The sequence below is a fragment of the Lagenorhynchus albirostris genome, chromosome 10 (assembly GCF_949774975.1).
Source record: "Lagenorhynchus albirostris chromosome 10, mLagAlb1.1, whole genome shotgun sequence".
NCBI lineage: Eukaryota > Metazoa > Chordata > Mammalia > Artiodactyla > Delphinidae > Lagenorhynchus > Lagenorhynchus albirostris.
This window is the reverse complement of record NC_083104.1, coordinates 81,664,428-81,684,851: the sequence shown is the minus strand read 5'-3', so window position 1 is coordinate 81,684,851 and position 20,424 is coordinate 81,664,428. Positions and strand designations below refer to the sequence as shown.

Here is a 20,424-nt window from a genome sequence, read left to right as displayed (position 1 = left end):
GCCGGGAGCCTGGGGCGGTTTCAGGGTCCGGGTGGGATTCGGTGAGCGTCGCGGGGACCGTCTCACTTGCGGTGCAGCGGGGTGGGGAGTGGGGGCGGGGGAGTGGGGGGAGTCGGGGGCGGGGTGAGGCCGGGGAGGGGCCGGGAGCGGCTCGCGGCCTGTGGCCACCAAATAACGTTCCGGCTTTTCAGTCTCTTTCCGACTCCCACCCTCTGCTGCCCCTGCTGCACCCGCCCTCCCTGCTTTCCTCTTCCTCACACATCCGCGTCCTCCGACTGCCCTGGGTGGGAAGGCTGCCCCCAAGCCCGGGTTGCTCCCGTCAGAGGCGATCAAGGGCTCTTGGAGGTCCGACGCTCAGGCGGCCACTTCCCACCGGTGTGTGGGACGCCCTCTTAGGCCCCTGAGCGCTGTCCTCTCCTCCTGTTCTCAGCTCTGCCCTCTTCCCGTTTCTGGCCTCGGGAATCAGGGGGCTTCCAGGCAGGCAGCGCTCAAGGGCCTCAGGCCTTGGAGTTGAGGGTCTCTTTCTAGTGACTGGAGCTCTAGGAAGGGCCCAAGGGCCCTGAACCACACTTCCTACTGCTGTGGGCACCGTGGCCGATCCTGGCTTTCACTGAGGGAAGCGACAAAAAATGTTTGCACATATTCAGATACAGAAAAGTCATTCTGTCTTATACATGAACTAAGTTCAATTTTGGGCTAAGTAACTTGCCTCTTTGTGGCCTGTCAGACATACATTGTACATCTGCTTTAATTATTAAAGGAAAGGGCACATTGACCAGAAGTAAAGAATGTCCATGTTAAAAATAAAGACTAGGGCTTCCCTGGTGGCGCCGTGGTTGAGAGTCTGCCTGCTGATGCAGGGGACGCGGGTTCGTGCCCTGGTCCGGGAGGATCCCGCATGCCGCGGAGCGGCTGGGCCCGTGGGCCATGGCTGCTGAGCCTGTGCTTGCGGAGCCTGTGCTCCGCAACGGGAGAGGCCACAACAGTGAGAGGCCCGCATACCGCAAAAAAAAAAAAAAAAAAAAAAGACTAAATGCCCCTCTTCCTGGGACTCCAACGCTGGTTCACCTTTGATGATAAGACTCCCTTCCCAGGTGCCAAGGCCATACAGTATGTGCTGCACGTGTACGTGCTGGTCTGTTTGTTTTTTTTAAACCTTGGAGAAATGTAGCCCTGACTTGTTCAATGTTTGTTCTGACAAGTTATAAAACTGTGCTGAAGGGGAATTCCCTGGCGGTCCAGTGGTTAGGACTCAGAGCTTTCGCTGCCGTTGGCCGGAGTTCAATCTCTGGTCTGGGAACTAAGATTCTGGTGCGAGGCAGCCAAAAAACTACCCCCCCAAAAAAACAACAACAACAACAAAAAACGACTGTGCTGAAAACCCTGCTTCTCCAGAGCAGTTTCTCAGAGTTATCTGGGAAGCTGGCTTCCCGGCTAGTCCTTAATTTGGCTCAAATAAAACACTCTACTCTTTTTTTTTTACTATATTTTATTTTTTATTTTTTGAATTTTTGAATTTTATTTTATTTATTTTTTTATACAGCAGGTTCTTATTAGTCACCCATTTTATACACATCAGTGTATATATGTCAATCCCAATCTCCCAATTCATCACACCCTCTACTCTTATTATAGATTGTTTATTCATTATTTTCACTGAGAGAAGTTAGGGTCTGACTGTTTTGGAGCCAAGGGATTCTTCCTGTGATTTCTGTGGTCTCCACTGCCCCCGCCACCAATGTTAATTCTTATTTTCTGCTGTGCCCCTGTTCCCACCCCTGATTCTCTCCTTGCCTCCTCCCCTGCCATCTCTTGCGCCCCCTCAGGATTTGCCCTCACCCTCCCTGCTGTTCCCTCCTCCCTGCGGTTCTCTGATCCCTTCCTAGGGCGTCCTCACCCTCATCCTCTCGTCCCTCATGGATCTTTACCTGCAAGGATCAGTCACCTGTATGGCTCCTACCTTCCCCCAGCTTTCACTGACCTTACATTTCTGGGATTGACTTTTGCCCACACTCACTTTTGCCCAGTATGAATTCCCTACATCCCCACTAGTTTCAACACCAGGGGGAGCTGTGGTGATGGGCCTTGACAATTGTACCCTGAGCACAGTGCACAGCCCCTGTGGGAGGACCTCTCCCCCGGTCTTGGCACCCATCCTCCTACCTCCGCCCCAGTGCAGGCACCAGCTCTTGGCCCTCATTAACTGTGGGCCTTTCACCCAGCACTGCCCCTTCCCCACTCCTGCATCCCAAACATCACCCTCTGGAGGCTTCCACTCTCCAGGCCTCAGGTGCTGGACTCCACTTGCCCTGGTCCCTCTGTACCTACCCCCATGGCACCTTGCCCAGCTCGCACGCCGTGTCCACCTGCCGTGGGCCCTCACCACGTTCTCATCAATCACAAGCTTCCTCCCAGGAATCACCACACCATCCTCACCCTCCCTCAACCAGAGCACCCCTCCTCTCCTGTCTTCACCCTAACCCAAGAGCCCCCAGAGTCACCCCTGAGGCATGCTCATCCCCTGCCCCCCAATCCACCCTCACCACTGTCTCCTCTGCAGCCCCTTGCCCTTCCTCCCTCCCCAATAGGAATACTACCCTTGGTCCAACTGCCCACCTCCTTGGCCTTCATCACCCTCTCTTGGGTTCACTGACCCCAGTGGGCTCTCACTACATCAACCATGTATCCAAAATCCTTGTTGATGCCACTTGGTCAGTTGGCCTTTCCCTACAGGGGGGTCTTCCCCCAGCCCTGCCCCTCCTGTGCTGGCTGCCTGACCCATGCCCTCTGTGGAGGTGTGACCTGCCCCCAACCACTCCCACCATGCAGGTCCCTCCCAATGTGCACCTTGGCTTTCCAGTTCTATTTTCTCTTGCCAACCCTCCTTCTAATTCTCCATGACCCTTGGGCACATGGCACTGACTCAGGCCCCCAACACCCACCTCTCCCAGGGGACACTGGCAGGTCCAGCCACCTCCCCACCTGGGGCCTCACCATGCCTCTTGCACTCTGGGCCCAGACTGCTTCACCTCCACCAGGGGTACTGGCCCACCTTCCACTCTCTTAGGGCCACAGCCCAGCCCCTCAGGGCCCTCTGCCTCGTGCCTCACCCTCCCTTGAGTCCACCTTGTCCATGATGAGCCTGCCGCACGGGCAGCAGCCCTCGCTCTCCATCTCACCTGACCCGCCTCTAACCAGGGATGCCTCTGATCCTGGGCCTGACACTGCCCCTCCCTCCCCTCTGACTCCACCTCCCCTCACCCTGGTCTTCCTGCCTCTCCCTTGCCCCCTGCAGGCCAGCTTCTCCCCTTGGCCTCCTGCCTGGACCCTTAGGGAGCCGGTGCCTCCCTGTCCTGGCACTTGTCCTGCATGTTTGCCCATCTCCACCCCTCCCTCCACTCCTCAATTCCCCTCTCCTTCCCTTCTCTTTTTCTTCTTTCCCCAGTGTTGGAAAAATTCTCATTGTGGTCCCTTGTACATGTGCATGTTCTGCATCCTCAGTCCTGGAGCAGGTCAGGACAGCAGAACTTGTCTGGTAAACATTTGATGCGCACTTGTTTCCGGAAAGCTCTTTCATCTGCGGTTCCCCCTTCCCCAGGATCACACAGTCTTCATTACAACCTCACGGCGCTGTCCCGGGATGGATCTGTGCAGTCCAGCTTTTTCGCTGGGGGACACTTGGATGGCCAGGCCTTCCTGCACTATGACCGTGAGACAGGCAGGTAGAACCCCGGGGGCTGTGGGCAGAAGAGCTGGGAGCTGAGACGTGGGACACAGAGTCCAAGGACTTGACAGAGACGTGGAAGGACCTCAGAGAGCTTCTAGCAGAAATCCTGGCCCTGCAGGAGGAGAAAGGAGGTGAGAGTGGGGAGGGTCCGAGAGTGCTGGGAGGCCTTTCACTGGATTTGGGGGCAGGGGCCAGAGGATAGGGGTCTGTGAGTTCAGCAGGGGGGTGGCCATGACTCAGCAGCCCTGGGAAGACATGGAGGGGAGCAGGGAGGGGGCCCTCTGGCTGGAGTTTCTCACTTGGGTGTGAGGACAGAGGGACACGGGGACTGGAGGAGTCACTGCTGGTGGGGTGGGTTGCAGGTGTGAATTCCCTCCAGGAGATCTGGGCTGTGAAATCCGAGAAGACAACCACGCCTGGGGCTTCAGGTTTCGCTACTATGATGGGGAGCTCCTCCTCTCCTGTCACCCAGAGACCCACGGATGTACAGCGCCCCAGTCCTTGGCTCGGAACTTGGCCATGGAAATGGAGAAGTCCTGGGACACAGATGGCTTTCAAAGCAAGTATTACCAGGCCCCCGTGCAGGGAGAGCTTTGTGGAAGACTGCGGGGCTATCTGGAATCCTGGACAGGCTTCAGGGAGAGAACAGGTACTGCTCCTGGGCCAGGGCCCTTCCTCTCCCCCAGACCCCTAGAGCCTCCCCGCCGTGACTCTGCACACGGAGACCCTTCCTGTCCTCTGGGTGCACATTTGCTCTGCTGGCGTGGTGTCCTGCAATCTCCTGCTCCGTTAAATCCACTGTAGAAAGACGGGCAGGTGGGGAGGGGAATGAACCGCACCAGTGACGATCATCCAGGGGAGCAGTGGGCCCTCCGACAGAAACTGGACCAGGGAAGAGGGGTGTCAGGCAGGAGAGGAAGCCCCTAGACCAGGGTGGGCGCCCCTGGCTCCCAGCCTGCCCGTCCCAGAAAGTTCCCTCCTGGTCCCCAGGAGCCCACCCTGCACGGCCCCCTCCTCAGCATCAACACGTGGATCCAAGAGAGTGAGGCCCCATCCCAGCCGCTCCTCCTGCCCGGCTGAAGGAACGGGGCCCCAGGGTGCAGACCAGACTTGGAGCAGGTCTGCGGTGGACGAGGGCTCAGCCAGAGGTGGAGCGTGTTCTCTCCGTCTCCCTTAGAGGGAGCAGGGCTTGGCCCCAGGCCTCAGTGGCTCTGTGCTTTCTCCCACAGGGCCCCCAGCCGTGAACGTGACCCACAGCCAGGACTCAGAGGGCACAGTCAACCTCACATGCTGGGCTTTTGGCTTCTTTCCCCAAAATATCTCTGTGGCCTGGTTTTGGGATGAGGAACCCATGAGCCAGGAGGCCCAGCGGTCTGGGGGTGCCCTGCCTGATGGGAACGGGGCCTACCGGACCTGGGTGACCAAAAGTGTTTCCCAAGGAGAGGAGCAGCGGGTCCAGTGCCACTGGAACACAGCGGGAATCACAGTGCACACACTGTGCCCTCTGCTGAGCCTGGGGTGATCCTGGAGGGGCTTGTGACCCTGGGTCAGAGGCCAGGGTCAGGGAGAGGAGAGCAGGCCTGTGGCTCTGGGGTGCCTGGGTTATATATAATAAGTCCCTCTCTCAGGAGAGACCCTGTTGCGTCAGAGTCAATAGTGGACCATCCTGGGTGTTGCTGCCTTTGCTCTTGTTTTTATCATCGGGCTTTGTGTCCTTTGCTACTCGAAGAAGAAGAAGAAGACAGCATTAGCTGTGGGGAGCCCAGGTGAGAAATCTGGGTGCGGGTGGGGATGGGAGGGGCTCTGCCTGGGATGTAGGGTCCCCCTCGTGTCCCTCTGCACAGATGTGAGAGGATGACAAGCCTCTATTCCAAGAGTTGGACATTGGGGTATTTGTGAGGGGAATGGGAGCCACGTCTGCTCTAACCCCTTGGTTCTGCCTAAAGCCAGGGCCAGGCTGGGGCCCTTAGTGTCCAGCAAGGCCTCTCCTTGCTCGGGTGAGACTGGGCAGCAGTGAGGGTTGCAGCTCCTTTTGTTCTCATCTCTTTTTCTCTACTCTCAGGCTCACCAGGGCTTGTCTGGGGAGCATGTGTTGGATCATGTGCTGGTTGGGAGGGTCTAGGTGATCCTGGAATCAGAGGGAACCTGAAGTAAAGTGTTTGTGACCTGGTGAGGAGGGGTTAAAAACTGAGGAGGAATTCAGAGGAAAGGTGATTTCCTGTCTGCATTTCTCTCCCCCAATTTTTCAGCCAGTATTAAGAATCCAAGTAGAAGAATCATAAGGCTCAAACTAGGGTTCAGTGGATGGTGCCAGAGCCCTGCCTGTGACGCTCCCTTGTGAGGCCCCACCTAGAGATGTTTTGCAACCTCTCCAGTTCCTCCTCCAGGAGCTGTCTTCTGAGTTTCGATTCCTCTGGGTCACCCCCAGCCTGCATCCTTCTCAAGTTCCCATCACTTGCCCCCATGCTTGCTGGGATTTCCTTCATATGGAGGAGTAGTGAGCAGATACCGCTTGACCGTTTAGGGAGGGGAGACCAGCCAATCCTTGGACACCTGGGGTCACTGATTTTATCTTACCTCCAGGTTCTTTCCTGTCCAGCCCCTCAGGACACAGTCCAAGGGCTCTTTAGAGGAGGGCCCTGGGTCTGCGTTCTGTGGCCTCACCCGGCCCTCCCTGAGCCAGTTCCCTTGCTCACGGTGGTCACTGCCCTGTAGATTTGGACAAGGGCATGGTCACACTGATTTCCCCATAATCAGGTTGCTTGAGGGGAGAGGAAAAGAGCAGCAGAGCTTTGCGTTTGGCAAAGAGCAAAGGCAGAGCGTGGAACAGTGAAAGGGTGGCGTGTGCAGGCTCAGCTCCTTCTGTTGATGCCACCTCTTTGTGTCACTGGCGTGCTTGGGGACGCGGTTTCTCATCCACGAGCCTAATTCCCTTATCATTTGGCCTTCAGCCTGGGCATACAGGGATGGTTAGTCACCCTGCCCCACAGCGAGAGGCTCTGTCCATGCAGCACCCAGAGCGGGGGACCAGGCAGCTCTGTAGTTGCTCCTGTTCTCACCTGGGGCACCCCCGACCCCTCCCCACCCACCCCACCCTCTCCCTGAGAGAGGGACTTATTATATATAACCCAGTCACCCCAGAGCCACAGGCCTGCTCTCCTCTCCCTGACCTTGGCCTCTGACCCTCCCAAGGTCACAACCCCCTCCAGGATCACCCCAGGCTCACCAGGGGGCGCAGGATGTGCACTGTGATTCCCGCTGTGTTCCACGTGACACTAGGCCCGCTGCTCCTCTCCTTGGAGAACACTTATGGTCACGGAGGTCTGCTGGGCATGCCGGCACATGGGTTCCTCATCTGGAAACCAGGCCACTGAGATATTCTGGGGAAAAAAAGCCGAAAGCCCAGCATGTGAGGTTGACTGTGCCCTCCAAGTCCTGGCTGTGGGTCACGTTCACGGCTGGGGCCCCTGGGGCAGAAAGCACAGAGCCAGTGAAGCCCGGGGTCAAGCCCTGCTCCCTCTAAGGGAGACGGAGAGAACACACTCCACCTTTGGCTGAGCCCTCGTCCACCCCAGACCTGCTCCAAGTCTGCTCTGCACCCTGGGGCCCCATTCCCTTAGCTGGACAGGAGGAGCGGCTGGGATGGGGCCTCACTGTCTTGGATCCACGTGTTGATGCTGAGGAGAGAGTCTGCTTGGGTTTTGATTCCTACTTCCTGGCTTGACGGCCATTCCCCAAACTATTCTTTTTTTTGAAGTTTTAAAATTTTTATTTTATATACGAAGAGTTAGTATTGTTTCTGAGGAAGGTAGATATGCGTGATGACCCATTCAAGAAGTTCACACTTAGTCCAACTTAATGAAGCCGATGTCCTTCGAGTACTGGCGGAAACACTGGCGGCACATATTGAGGCCGTATTTCCGGATCAGACCATGCCGGTTTGAGCAGACGGGGCAAGAACGAGAACCCTGGCCGAATTTTCTCGGATGGCTCCGGTAAAGCTGCTGGTGCCCCATGTTGCTTTCTCGGCTGCAACAAGGCAAAAGCCCCAAACTATTCTTGTGTCGGCTCCCAGGCTCACTGCTCTCACTTTAGCTTCTCTTCTTTATATCTGAATCACAGGCATGTATTTCCTTGAGTTTCTAAAAATTGTAGTGATTTTTTTTCAATTCAGCATTTCTGAGGGCTTTCAGTAAGAAGAATTCTATGTTATTCTAAGAATTCTTAGAAAGAATTATTTCAAAAATCCAAGAAAATCATACTTTCATGAAGGACAACACCCATAGAGAAGTGGGCAGCTCATAAGTGTGCAGTGGATTTTCACCAAGTGAACACTGGGGTAAACAACACTCACATCAAGTAACCTTTCCAGCATCCCAGGAAACCCTCTTGAATCCTATTCAGTCATAAAGGAACCTGCCCACCCCACCCCTCAGAGTAATCATTATCTTGATTTTTAATGCCATACATAGGTGAGTTCTGCCAGTTTCTGATTGGAAAGAATTATGCAGTGGATGCCCCCCTGTGTCTGGCTCTCTCACTCAACATTATGTCACCGGGTCTCACCCCTATTGCTGTGTGTGGTTGTAATTTATTTACTCACGTGGTGTTCCATTATAGGAATAGATCACATTTCTCGTCCTCTACTGTTCATGGGCATTTGTGTTATATCCGGATTTTACAAATCGAGCCGCTATGAATAATATTTTCATATGTTTGGCACACATATGCATGCATATTTATTGACTATATAACTAAGAGTGGAAATGCTGGTGAGTGAATGGTTACCACCAAAAACGTTTTCAAAGTATTTGAATCAATCTACTCTCCCACTAGCAATCTATGAGAGATAATTAGCCCAAATTCTTGCCAGCAACTGATTTGGCGTGGTTTTTTCATTTTAACAACTCTGGGCAGTGTGCAGCGATGTCATATTACGGTTAATTTGAATTCCCCCTCTGACTAAAAATGTTGAGCAATTTTTCATGAATTTATTTGCCGTGTAAATATCCTCGATAGGAAGATGGACTGGACTACTTGTTAATGACTGAATGGGATTCTAGTCATGTGTCAGCATCTTTTAACTGTTATGGTCCTTCTGCTCTAAGGGATCTGTGGTCAAAGACAGGGGCTATCTGAGTGATAAAAGCATCTTTGGGGTGCTAGGGCGATGACTCTTGGCTGAAAGGTCCTAGAAGCTTCAGGATGGGGTCTGGTCACCAGAAAAACAAGCCATGATCAGAGGGTTGGAACTTGTAGCCTCACTCCCTGACCTCTGGGGAGAGGGGGGCTGGAGGATGAGGTCAATCAGTAATGTCAATGATTTAATCAATCATGGCTACATCATGAAACTTTCATTACAAACCCTAAAATGACAGAATTTGGAGACCTTCCAAATTGGTGAACACATCCACATGCTGGGAGAGTAGCACACTTCAACTCCACGGTGACTGAGGCTCCTACACTCGGGACCTTTCCAGACCTCGACTTAGGTACCTCTTCATCTGGCTGGTCACTTGTGTCATTTACTATAGACTGAAATGGTAAGCATAGCATTTTCCTGAGTTCTATGACTTGTTCTACCAAATTATCAGACTTGGGGGGAACCCCTAGCTTTGTAGTCAAGTCAGACAGAAGTGCAGGTAACACAGGGACTTGAGGCTTGCAACTTGCTTCTGAAGTAAAGGAAGTCTGCGGGACTGAGCCCTGAAACCTGTGGGGTCTGATGCTAATTCCAGGTAGCTCGTGTCAGAATTGAGTTGAATTGTAGGACACCCAGTTGGCGTCTGAGAATCAGAAAATTGGTTGCGTGAAGGGAAAAAATCCCTCACCAGCTCACAAAGAAATTCAGAGTAAGGGTAGTAAGCAAGTAAATCTCTACCTTGGATGTCATTTATTAGTCACTTGTTCTTTCAACCAAACCCGAGTGCCTACAATGTACCAGATCTAGTTCCAGTCTCAGATCTTTGCTCTAAGAATTGAAATTTGACATTCTTTTTCCATCCCTCACCACCCCCTTACCTGATTAGGACAATTCCTAGATTAGGAGAATTCCACACTAAAAGAGTCTTGGTAGGAGGCAGAGACCACCTTCCTCCATAAAAGAGGAAAACCCACTTTCCCAAACATTCTTGCAGGTGGACACAGCATGGAGCTCAGGCCTCACCACTCAGGAGACCACATTTCAGGCTCTACTCAGATGTGGTGACACAGAGAGGCTGGGACTGAGCAGAATGCATTTGGCAAGGCTGGTGTGAGTGGGAGTTACACAACCTCCAGCTGTCAGCAACCGCAGTGACAGCCGTCCTCGCCGCAGGGTCCACGTCCAGCATGCGGGGCTCACTGTGTGAGCAGTGACATCTGTGCACAGCAACAGGGGCGAATGTTCCTATGTGGGACCTGGCCTAGGGTGGACACTGTGGGTTCTGTTCCCGTGGAGCCTCAAGCCTGGTTCTGTAGCCTTCCCAAAATGATACGAGCCCCCATATCATATATATATGGTACTTTAGGCCTAAATTAGAAAAATTTTGGATCCTATTGTTTGTTCCAAGAGTGAGTGAGAACTCAGTCTGGAGAATAACTTCAGAGAGCACGGATTTCATTATGCTGAACTGTGAACCACTTCCTAAGTCTTCCACCCGACTATACCCCATAGTAGAGAGAACTACATGTATTTCCCAACATCACATCTCATAATTGACAATATAGGTACTCCCTTTTCTTTCTGGAAAAAAAAAAAAAAACACTTTTAAATGTGGATTTAAGACCCTTCTCTGGCCACTCTCTGTGGCTGAGCATCAGGATTGCTTGTGGGGCTTCTTCCAAAATGCTCAGGCCTCTCCCCAGGACCACCTTCTCAGAGTATTAGGCACAAGATCAAGGAAAAGCTTATTCAGCAAGTCCTATGCGTAAGGCTGATGCACAGCCATGTGGGAATCCTGGTCTATGAACGTTCTTGCTACTAAAAGTGTGATCTGGGGACTTCCCTGGTGGTCCAGTGGTAAAGAATCTGCCTTCCAATGCAGGGGACTCAGGTTCAATCCCTGGTCGGGGAACTAAGACCCCACGTGCGGCGAGGCAACTAAGCCCGCATGCCACAACTAGAGAGACACCTGCACGCTGCAACAAAGAGCCCACGAGGGGCTTCCCTGGTGGCGCAGTGGTTGAGAATCTGCCTGCCAATGCAGGGGACACTGGTTCGAGACCTGGTCTGGGAAGATCCCACATGCCACAGAGCAACTAAGCCCGTGCGCCACAGCTACTGAGCCTGCGCGTCTGGAGGCTATGCTCCACAACAAGAGAAGGCCGCGACAGTGAGAGGCCCGCACACCACGATGAAGAGTGGCCCCCGCTCGCCGCAACTAGAGAAAGCCCTTGCACAGAAACGAAGACCCAACACAGCCCCAGATAAATAAATAAAAAGATATCAATTCTCTAAAAAAAAAAAAAAAGAGCCACGAACACCAACGAAAGATCCTGCATGCTCAGCGAAGATCCCACATGCCACAACTAAGACCCGATGCAGACAAAAATAATAAATAAATAAATAAATTTTTTAAAAAGTGTGATCTGAAGACCAGCAGCATCAACACCAACCTTGTTCTAAACCCAGAATTTCATGCTTTCTGACTTCCTGAATCTTAAAAAGATGTCCAGGGCTTTCCTGTACAAAGCAAAGATCAGACTCCCGGGTCTCTGTGCCGTCTAGACACAGTGTCAGAACCACGCAGTCTGCTCAGCTGTGTGATCTGATCCGATCGCATAGCGCTGGGGAGTCCAGGGTTCTGTCCTTGTCCTTCCTCTTCTACAGCCATCACTCCCTCCCTTGGAGACCTCATCAGTTCTCAAGGCTTTAAATATCATGATGTGGCATCGCCTCCCAAATCTATTTCTCCAGCCCAGACATTGCTCTTAAACTCCAGACTCATTTGTCCAACTGCCAATCCAACTACCTGGCTTGTATTTCTAACAAAATCTCAGCTCCAACATCTCTTAAACCAAATGCCCATAATGCCCCCTCTCCCCCAAAATTTGCTCCTTCGTCTTCCCCATCTCTGGTGAGAGTAATGCCATCTTTTTACTTACATAGTCCAAACTTTAGGGTGTCCTCCTTAACTCCTCTTTCTCATACCCCAGATTTAATCCTTTAGCAAATGCTGTAAAATCCACCTTCAGGACGTGTCCAGAATCTAATTACTTCCCATTACATCCACTGCTCACACCCAAGTCGAAGCAACGGCCATCTCCAGCCTGGACACTGCACTAGTTTCCCACTGCTTCCCTATGGCTTCACTCCCTCCTTGCCTCACAGTTCTGTTCTTAGCACAGCAGCCAAAGTGATGCTTTTAAAGGTGAAGTCCAATGGAATATACTCAGCCATAAAAAAGAATGAAGTAATGTCATTTTCAGCAGCATGGATGGCCCTGGAGATTATCATACTAAGTGAAGTAAGTGAGACAGAGGAAGACAAATATCATATGATATCACTCAAATGTGGAATCTAATTTTTTTAAAAAGGTACAAATAAACTTATTTACAAAACAGAAACAGACTTAACAGATATTGAAAAAAACTTATGGTTACCAAAGGGGAAACGTGGAGGGGAGGGATAAATCAGGAGGTTGGGATGAACACACACACACTACTATGTATAAGACAGATAACCAACAAGGACCTACTGTATAGCAAAGGGAACTCTACTCAGTATTCTGTGATAACCTATATGAGAAAAGAAACTAAAAAAGAACAAATATATGTATAACTGAATCACTTTGCTATACACCTGAAAGTAACACAACATTGTAAATCAACTATACAATAAAATTTAAATATTAAAAAAAAATAGGGACTTCCCTGTTGGCACAGTGATTACGAATCCGCCTGCCAGTGCAGGGGACACAGTTCGATCCCTGGTCCGGGAAGATCCCACATGCCACGGAGCAACTGAGCCTGTGCGCCACAACTATTGCGCCTGCACTCTAGAGTCCATGAGCCACAACTACTGGGCCCACACTCCGCAACTACTGAAGCCCACGCACCTAGAGCCCACGCACTGCAATGAAGGGTAGTACCTGCTAGCCACAACTAGAGAAAACCAGCACGCCACAACGAAGACCCAACTCAGCTTAAATAAATAAATAAATAAGAGAGATAAAACCTATTAAAAATAAAGAAAGAAGTCATACCATGTTCCTCTTCTGCTCAAAACAATCTTATAACGCCCATCCCACTCAGAGCAAAAGTCGAAACCCTCCCAGCATCCTCCAGGCCTTACATGGTCTGGCTGTACCTCTGATCCCATCTCAATTAATCTCTGCTCCTGCCATACTGGCCTCCTCACTTTAACTGGGACACACAGACATGCTTCTGCCCTGGTGCATTTGCCTGGAGGTTCCCTCTGCCTGGAAAGAACCTCCTCCAGACATCCTCAGGGATAATTCCTCATGTCCTTCAAATCTTTCCTCAAAGGTCACCTTCCCAGTGAGGCCCACCCTGACTGCCCTAGTAAAACACCCATTTTCCCTGTCCCCGTACTCACACTCTGGATCACCTTCTCCACTGCATCTTTTCCACTGTACGTATCCCCTAGTAACAGAACACTTTCCTTATTTACTATGCTGATAGCACATAGTCTGTCTCTTCCCACTAGAATACATGCTCCACAAGGCCAGCAATTTTTCTGTTTTAACTTCAGTGAAGTTTCCTAGATGCAAAACATTGTGTCATATATCTGGCACACAACTGTATCAGTTGAGTGAATGTTCAATGTAAAGCACCTCCCTATTCTAGAGACAGTATCTTTATTAATGTGACCTCAGGCCAAATGCTGTTTTGTGGCAGCTACAGAACAACATCTACTCACATTGACGTCAGTGCTGCCGGTGTTTTTCTCACAAGTGCTGTTCTCCCCTTCCCACCAACCAACCCTCCTCCACACTGCCTCACACAAGTATATATTTTTTTTCAGAAAACAATGATCCTTGACTTATGAGTCCTATTTTCCAACCAAATATAAACCTAAATTAGACTCTGCTTTGTAAGTCCATGAGTTTGTACTGGAGCCAGCACTGGGATTACTAGAGCTAAGGGCAGGGAGAGTGGGTAGGCGAGCAGAGCAGAATTCCGACAGGAACTTACCTAAGACGAGACATTATGGTTTCCCGCCTTTCTGCTAATTCCAGAATCTGGATCCTTTGAGAAGGTTGGGGGAAATATGGAAAGAACAATCAAACCCTAGACAAAGGGCAAGAGCTGGATGAATCTGAAAATCCACCTCTGGACACCACAGACTCTCCTGTGTGCAGGGGCAGCCTTGGGCCTTGTGGGGACCACGACAGGCCAAACGACTCCTCCAGCTGTCAGAGGTGGGGGACACCCAGAGGAGAATAAAACACGAACTCAGGCAAGAACCTCTAAAGAAACAAAGAAACAACAAATAACACCCAAAAGATAGGGGCTGAGGACTGGACACAGGCCTGAGCCGAGGCTGACCTGGTGACTTCTTCTGAGATCACAGCTGCTGGTGGGACAAGGTTCTACTGAAGGGACAAGGACAAAAGAGCTGAGAAGATGTGACCAGGAGTGACCACCTCAAAGCCCACGATGCGGTGAGCATGGAGTGGGCACAGGCCGCGTCCACGCTCAGCTCCTCACAGCCTCCTCCTGTCCCACCTGCAGCAGACTCAGCACAGCAAGCACATGGAATCTGGAAGGGTCTCCGTGCTTCCATTTATTTCCTCTCAAACTTTAGGAATCCTGACCTTTATTATCCCATCAACCCCTCATGGCATAAATAGCAAAAAACAAATTCATATCCTGATTTTTTTTAAGGCACAACATGAGTATATTTTAATACACAACCAAAAACAAAACACCATAGTAAACTGATGGCAGTAAAACATGGTATTTCATTTACATTGCATGACAAATTGTTAACATCCTTAGTCATAAATTAGTTCTTAGAAGCCAGTAACAAAGACGTTGATAATGCCAAGGGAAATGAATTAAAAAAAAAAACCAGAAGGAAACGAAATAACAGAAGTAACTAGTAATGATTAAGCATATATGAAGATGACTAAGCTGAACAATAACAGAAGGAAGCCATTTCTTTGTAATGTCATATTACCAAAGATTAAATATCTAACATTTGTACAGTTTTAGGAAAAAGACCCAAACAACCAAACACTGGGGGACAAGACCGATGAGGACCCATCTATATAGTAGGGGGAGAGCTGTAGTTTGGATCCTGATTTTCAATAGGATATGAAAGACATTACTTTTCAGCGCAAAATGAAGTTAAGACAAAGATGGAGACGGCCCAGCCCCGCCTCTGTTCGGTCAGGAAAGGCCATCAGGGAAGAGAACACAGGCCAGTGTGGGGAGGGGTCGTGGTGGGCAGTGGTGGGCCAGGCTCCCCACCTCTTCATTTTATGCTAACAGGAACACAGACACATTCAGATGACGTTTGCAGAAAGTCAGAAGATCTTGAAGTCACAATGCAGGGGTGGGATGCGGAATCCTGCATCACTCAGTCCCCACAAGGCAGCTGTCTCAAACTATAGAAGAAAATAATCATGAACAAATTCAGGGCAGTCACGTAAGTGCTGACCTTCTGACAGCCCCCCACCTGCTCAAATGTCCCACTCAAAGAATCCCCGTCTCCCAGGGCATCCCCTCTGCCCCATCCCCCATCCTAATCTAGACCCTCCAGAGCCTCACCCTTAGGATGCCTGAGAGACACATCAGAGCCTTGGGCACTGTCACTGCCTAGCGGAGAACAAAACCAGGATGTGGTCAGAACACACAGGAGAGAAACTAGAGAAGGAACTTTAGGAGGGTGAGCCCCCCCATGGCCTCCTCTCTGCACCCTCACAAGGGTCTCAGGAATCACAGCCCCTCCACACTTACTTGCAGCCTGAGCGTAGCTCCCTCCTTTTTCACCTGTAAGAAGAAAACATCACGTGAGAGGCCAGGGAGAAGACTGAGTTGTGAGATCCTAGAGGAACCCTCTAGTCCTGGACCACAGAGAACTTTCCAGAACTGTTGACCAAAATCCATGATAGGATCAGGAACATGAAGAAAGGAGATGTGCAGGGACTGGATCAACTTCTTCCCTCCTGGGGGTCTGTCAGCAGGAACATTCCCTCTCTGACCTTCAAGTGCTGGTAACCTGGTCCCCAACTGGAATTATGAAGGTGAAAAACGTGTCTTTCATTTCCACACGTGCTTTACAAAAGGGTAAGTGCCAGTCTGCAGACTGACAAGCAATGTCTCTGAGTGGTGCTGCCCAATACACACGCAGGCAAGCTTCCACCTGGGCTTGAACCCCCCTGTGACACAAGAAAACTCAGATCCTTCCCCCCTTCCCTACCTGAGTGCTTCTTCCTCCAGATCACAGCTCCAGCCACCACGGCTCCAGTGACCACCAAGAGAACCAGGCCAACAATGAGGCCTATGATGGCGACGGTGGGCTGAGGAGGTTCTGTGGAGGAAAGGGAAGGGGCCCTGACCTCAGGCCTGAATCCCGACCTTGCTGAACGTGTCCAGAAGGACTCCTGCTTTATCTGAGAGGAAGCTCCACCCCACATGTCCCTCCTTACCCCATCTCAGGGTGAGGGGCTCCTGAAGCCCCTCGTGCTGCACATGGCACGTGTATCTCTGCTCCTCTCCAGAAGGCACCACCAGGGCCGCCCACTTCTGGAAGGTTCTGTCCCCTGAAGGCCTGGTCTCCACAACCTCCATGTCCTGGGTCTGATCCTCCCCATCACGCTGCCAGGTCAGTGAGATCTCCTTAGGGTAGAAGCCCAGGGCCCAGCACCTCAGGGTGACCTCACGATCAGAGATGGGGTGGTGGGTCACGTGTGTCTTTGGAGGGTCTGAGGAGGAAGAATCAGAAAATTCACACTTAGTGTTACCTTCATGGGCCACTGAAGCAACATCATGTGACCATCCTGAGAATGAACAGCACAACAGGTTTGAAAAGAAGCAGCAAAAACACCAGACACCAGCCTGGACTCCGGGGTGTGGGAAGATCTCCCAGTCCTTGTCAAGTTCTATGATAAGGATGAAAGCCAAGGTAGGAGGCTCCATGTAAAGGGGAGAATACAGAGCAATGATCCTGACTTTGGTGGAGGCTGAATGACTCAGAAAAGCTGGAATCAGGCCTCCTAAGATGTTTTTAGGCTGAGAACAGGCTTGAGAGAGAAAGTCATGGTTCACAAGATGGGGGTCAGGGTCAAAGGGCACCGCTGGTCAGTTATTTCAGGGATGGTTTCCTGCTTCTTCCCCAAAGAGACTGGATTCCTTCACTGTCTTTCAGAGAAGTGAGGCCACCGGCGAGTCACTGTCTTGTACCGAATATGAAAACCTGGGCGGATTCCTCCCTCTCCCGACAAGAATTTGGGGCGGTGTTCCCACAGGGACCCCATTTCCTCCCCTTGTGGGAAGCCAGCTCCAGCCCGAGGGGACACCAGGGAGGCCCCGCGGCCCCTCGTACCTGCGCGCTGCAGCGTGTCACTCCCGGTCTCCAGGTATTTGAGGAGCCACTCCACGCAGGTGCCCTCCAGGTAGTTCCTGTAGCACTCCGCTTCACCGGCCTCCTCCCGCTTGCGCTTGGTGATCTGAGCCGCCGCGTCGGCCGCGGTCCAGGAGCGCAGGTCCTCGTTCAGGGTGATGTAATCGGCGCCGTCGTAGGCGTCCTGTGTGTACCCGCGGAGGAGGCGACCGTCCGGCCCCACGTCGCAGCCGTACATCCCCTGGTAGGTGTGAGACCCTGACCCCGCCCCGACCAGCCGCAGCGATTAAACCCAAACTGAAAAGAAACCGGGTAAAGTCCCGCCGTTTCCTTCCGAGTCGGGGGGCCGGGCGGGTCCCGCAATGTTGGGGTGACCCTCGGACCCGGAGACTCGGGGCGACGCCGGCCCGTCCCTGGGGATGGGGGTCGTGACCTGGACCCGGGCCCGCGTCGCTCACCGGCCTCGGTCTGGTTGTAGTAGCCGCGCAGGTTGTTCAGGTTCACTCGGTAAATCTGTGCGATGTCCTTGGAGATCCGCGTCTCCTCTTCCCAGTACTCCGGCCCCTCCTGCTCCACCCACGGCGCCCGCGGCTCCATCCTCGGATTCGGGGCGTCGCCGTCGAACCGCACGAACTGCGTGTCGTCCACGTAGCCGACGGCGATGATGCGGGGCTCCCCGCGGCCGGGCCGGGACACCCCGGTGTAGAAATACCTCAGGGAGTGGGAGCCTGGGGGCGGGGAGGGGTGAGACCCGGTCCGACCCTCCTCCCGGCGCGGGTCCCCGGGTCCGAGGTGACGGGGCCGGCAGGGGGGAGGGGGCGAGGGGCTCGTGAGACGGAAAAGGTGTGGAGGTCGGAGAAGGGCCGGCACCTCGCGGGGAGAGAAGAGGGGGCGGGAAGCAAGGGAGGGACAGGCGGGGACCGGTGAGGGGGCGGGTCTGGACCGGGTGGGGGCGGGGCAGAGGCGTGGCTCCTTCCCTGGGAGTCCTGACCCCCGACCCCCGGGGTCTCCTCGCTCCTCCCCGCAGAGGCCGTTCCCTCCCGACCCCGCACTCACCCGCCCAGGTCTCGGTCAGAGCCAGGGCCCCGGAGAGGAGCAGGAGGAGGGTTCGCGGTGACATGAACCACAACCTCGGCGTCTGGGGAGAAACTGCGGCGGGTCGGTGGAGACTTTATAACCGGGAACCGCGGGGACGCTGATTGGCTTCTCCAGAAACCGGACACGCAATGGGAGTGAGAAGTGGGGTCGCGTCACGAGTGTCCAGGCAGGAGGGCCCGACACAGGTTGTGAGAGAGAAAGTGAAACTCCGGGAGACTGGGAATCCCCACCACGCAGCGTCCCCGCCCCAGAGACCGCCTGACACCCTGAGAGCCTGAGAGCCTGCCCCTCCCGGGACCTGGGACTCTGCCTGATCCCTCCCCTCCTGCACCGAGAGCTCTTTGTCACAGTGTCTCCCTGAGTCCTGGCCCAGGGACTGTGTAGTCAGCGATTTTCACAGCATTGTGGTCAGACTATTTATACAGTCTTACAAACTAGTGACGACCCCACAGATAATTTTATGTGGATACTTCTATCGGTACTTTCCAAAGTAGAAATAATAGTTTAAAACTTTTAAATTAATTTATTTAGAATAATATTAATAACCCATGATTTAATATGAAAAATAACTACTTCCCAAAATAAACACGGTAGTGGGAAAAGTGGAACTTTTCAGATTTTTATATTTTTGCAAGTCTCACTGTTTCTTGTCTGTCTCATTAGAAGACCCCTGGATGTTCATGTTTGCTTCTTCAATGAATCCGTTCTTTTTTTTTTTTTTTTTTCTTTCTTAGCGGTACGCGGGCCTCTCACTGTTGTGGCCTCTCCCGTTGCGTGCTCCGGACGCGCAGGCTCGGCGGCCATGGCTCACGGGCCCAGCCGCTCCGCGGCATATGGGAACTTCCCGGACCGGGGCACGAACCCGTGTCCCCTGCATCGGCAGGCAGACTCTCAACCACTGCGCCACCAGGGAAGCCCCGTTCTTTTGATTGAAGTCTATGAAAATAAACAGGCCCACACAGTTGTAGGAGTAGTATTTTCAAAAACCTTTTCAGACAGTCATGGATGTTAGTCTTTGATACAAAACGAAAACTACACAAGTGGTAGTTTCTCAAAGGTTATTTTCAAAGTGGACCTAAAACAATATTAACTATTTCCTATTCTGTTACGTTAAACTCCATAACCCTATTTTGCACATTGAATGTCTCTTGGACTAAGGTAAGATTTTAAAAAAGTAATACGTTGTTTCACTAAGTTATATAGATCTTCCAGTGTCATTCATTCTTTCAAGTAAACATTGTATTCCATGAAGAAGAGGGTAGTTCAGGTCACACAAATTATTTTCCTTGGGACATAGTACTTTGGAATGTAGCAGAAGGGCTTGATGGGTACTTCCCATGTCATCTTAGAAGGTACTTTTAAAATGTGGATTTAAGGGAGTTCCCTGGCCGTCCAGTGGTTAGGACTCAGAGCTGTCACTGCCATGGCCTGGGTTCAAGGGTTCAATCCCTGTTCAGGGAACTAAGATCCCACATGCTGTGGGGCGTGGCCCCCAAAAAGGAAAAAGTGGATCTAAGGATAATTTAGGAAACAAAAGAATTTTTATGTATTTTTTAAAGTTTTTTTTTAATGAGGTATAGTTGGTTTACAATGTTGTGTTAATTTCTGTTATACAGCAAAGAGATTCAGCTATACATGTGTATATACATTCTTTTTCATTTTCTTTTCCATTATAGCTTATTAAGGAAAGATAAAAATTTGTAATGCATCAACCAGAATGTTTTAAAGCAAACCTGCTTTTTTTTTTTCTGCAAGTAAGTTGTGGTGAAAATAAATTATATTGCAGTTTGCTACAGTAGTCTCCATCACTGCTAAGTTATACCTCAAAGCAAATGTCAACATAATGGAAAGTCAAATAATATCTTAGTAATGCTATGAAAGTAGGTTTCACCTCATGGATCTCATGAAAGGGTCTCAGTGACTTCAAGGGTTCCACAGATCACACTTGAGAACTGCTGTTCGAATAAACCTGGGAAAATCTCCTAACTGACCCTTGCCTTTGCCTCCTCTTCGTTTTGGAGAATCCCTCTCCCTGAGCTGGACTCCCTGCCTCCCCACACTTAGCTGAGGGCCCTGCCCCCGGGGC

The 20,424-nt window shown here is 51.6% G+C and overlaps 3 protein-coding genes across 7 annotated transcripts; 1 reads left to right on the top strand and 2 right to left on the bottom strand.

Moving 5' to 3' along the window:
* Window positions 1–3,508: 3,508 nt before the first annotated feature.
* Window positions 3,509–7,451, top strand: LOC132527927 (MHC class I polypeptide-related sequence B-like). The gene is given in 7 exon segments (XM_060163937.1): window positions 3,509–3,720; window positions 3,723–3,858; window positions 4,090–4,110; window positions 4,113–4,376; window positions 4,957–5,190; window positions 5,193–5,273; window positions 7,348–7,451. Coding segments are annotated over 7 exon segments (1,014 nt in total). The 5' UTR covers window positions 3,509–3,546.
* Window positions 7,452–7,492: 41 nt separating this feature from the next.
* LOC132527514 (small ribosomal subunit protein uS14-like) lies at window positions 7,493–7,789 on the bottom strand. The gene has a single exon (XM_060163357.1). The coding sequence runs from the start codon at window positions 7,741–7,743 to the stop codon at window positions 7,573–7,575; it is 171 nt and encodes a 56-aa protein (XP_060019340.1). The 5' UTR covers window positions 7,744–7,789; the 3' UTR covers window positions 7,493–7,572.
* Window positions 7,790–14,600: 6,811 nt separating this feature from the next.
* On the bottom strand, window positions 14,601–18,441 carry LOC132527507 (BOLA class I histocompatibility antigen, alpha chain BL3-7-like). Of its 5 annotated transcripts, none has more exons than XM_060163346.1 (8): window positions 18,297–18,375; window positions 17,699–17,968; window positions 17,223–17,498; window positions 16,327–16,602; window positions 16,098–16,208; window positions 15,635–15,667; window positions 15,446–15,493; window positions 14,601–15,282 (listed from the first exon to the last, which is right to left on the bottom strand). In XM_060163346.1, the coding sequence occupies exons 1-8, from the start codon at window positions 18,358–18,360 to the stop codon at window positions 15,278–15,280; spliced, it is 1,083 nt and encodes a 360-aa protein (XP_060019329.1). In that variant the 5' UTR covers window positions 18,361–18,375; the 3' UTR covers window positions 14,601–15,277. The 5 variants fall into 5 exon arrangements, with proteins under 5 accessions (XP_060019329.1, XP_060019331.1, XP_060019327.1 ...); XM_060163348.1 differs by having other exon boundaries at window positions 14,602–15,282; window positions 15,600–15,667; window positions 18,297–18,441; XM_060163344.1 differs by lacking the exon at window positions 15,446–15,493 and having other exon boundaries at window positions 14,605–15,282; window positions 18,297–18,440.
* Window positions 18,442–20,424: the final 1,983 nt, after the last annotated feature.

Coding starts and splice junctions, on each gene's coding strand:
- LOC132527514 (XM_060163357.1), bottom strand. CDS start 7,743: ATGGGGCACCAGCAGCTTTACCGGAGCCATCCGAGAAAATTCGGCCAG.
- LOC132527507 (XM_060163348.1), bottom strand. CDS start 18,360: ATGTCACCGCGAACCCTCCTCCTGCTCCTCTCCGGGGCCCTGGCTCTG. Junction 17,499..17,698: donor CTACAACCAGACCGAGGCCG/GTGAGCGACGCG, acceptor GGGCGGGGTCAG/GGTCTCACACCTACCAGGGG. Junction 16,603..17,222: donor TGACACGCTGCAGCGCGCAG/GTACGAGGGGCC, acceptor CTTCCTCCTCAG/ACCCTCCAAAGACACACGTG.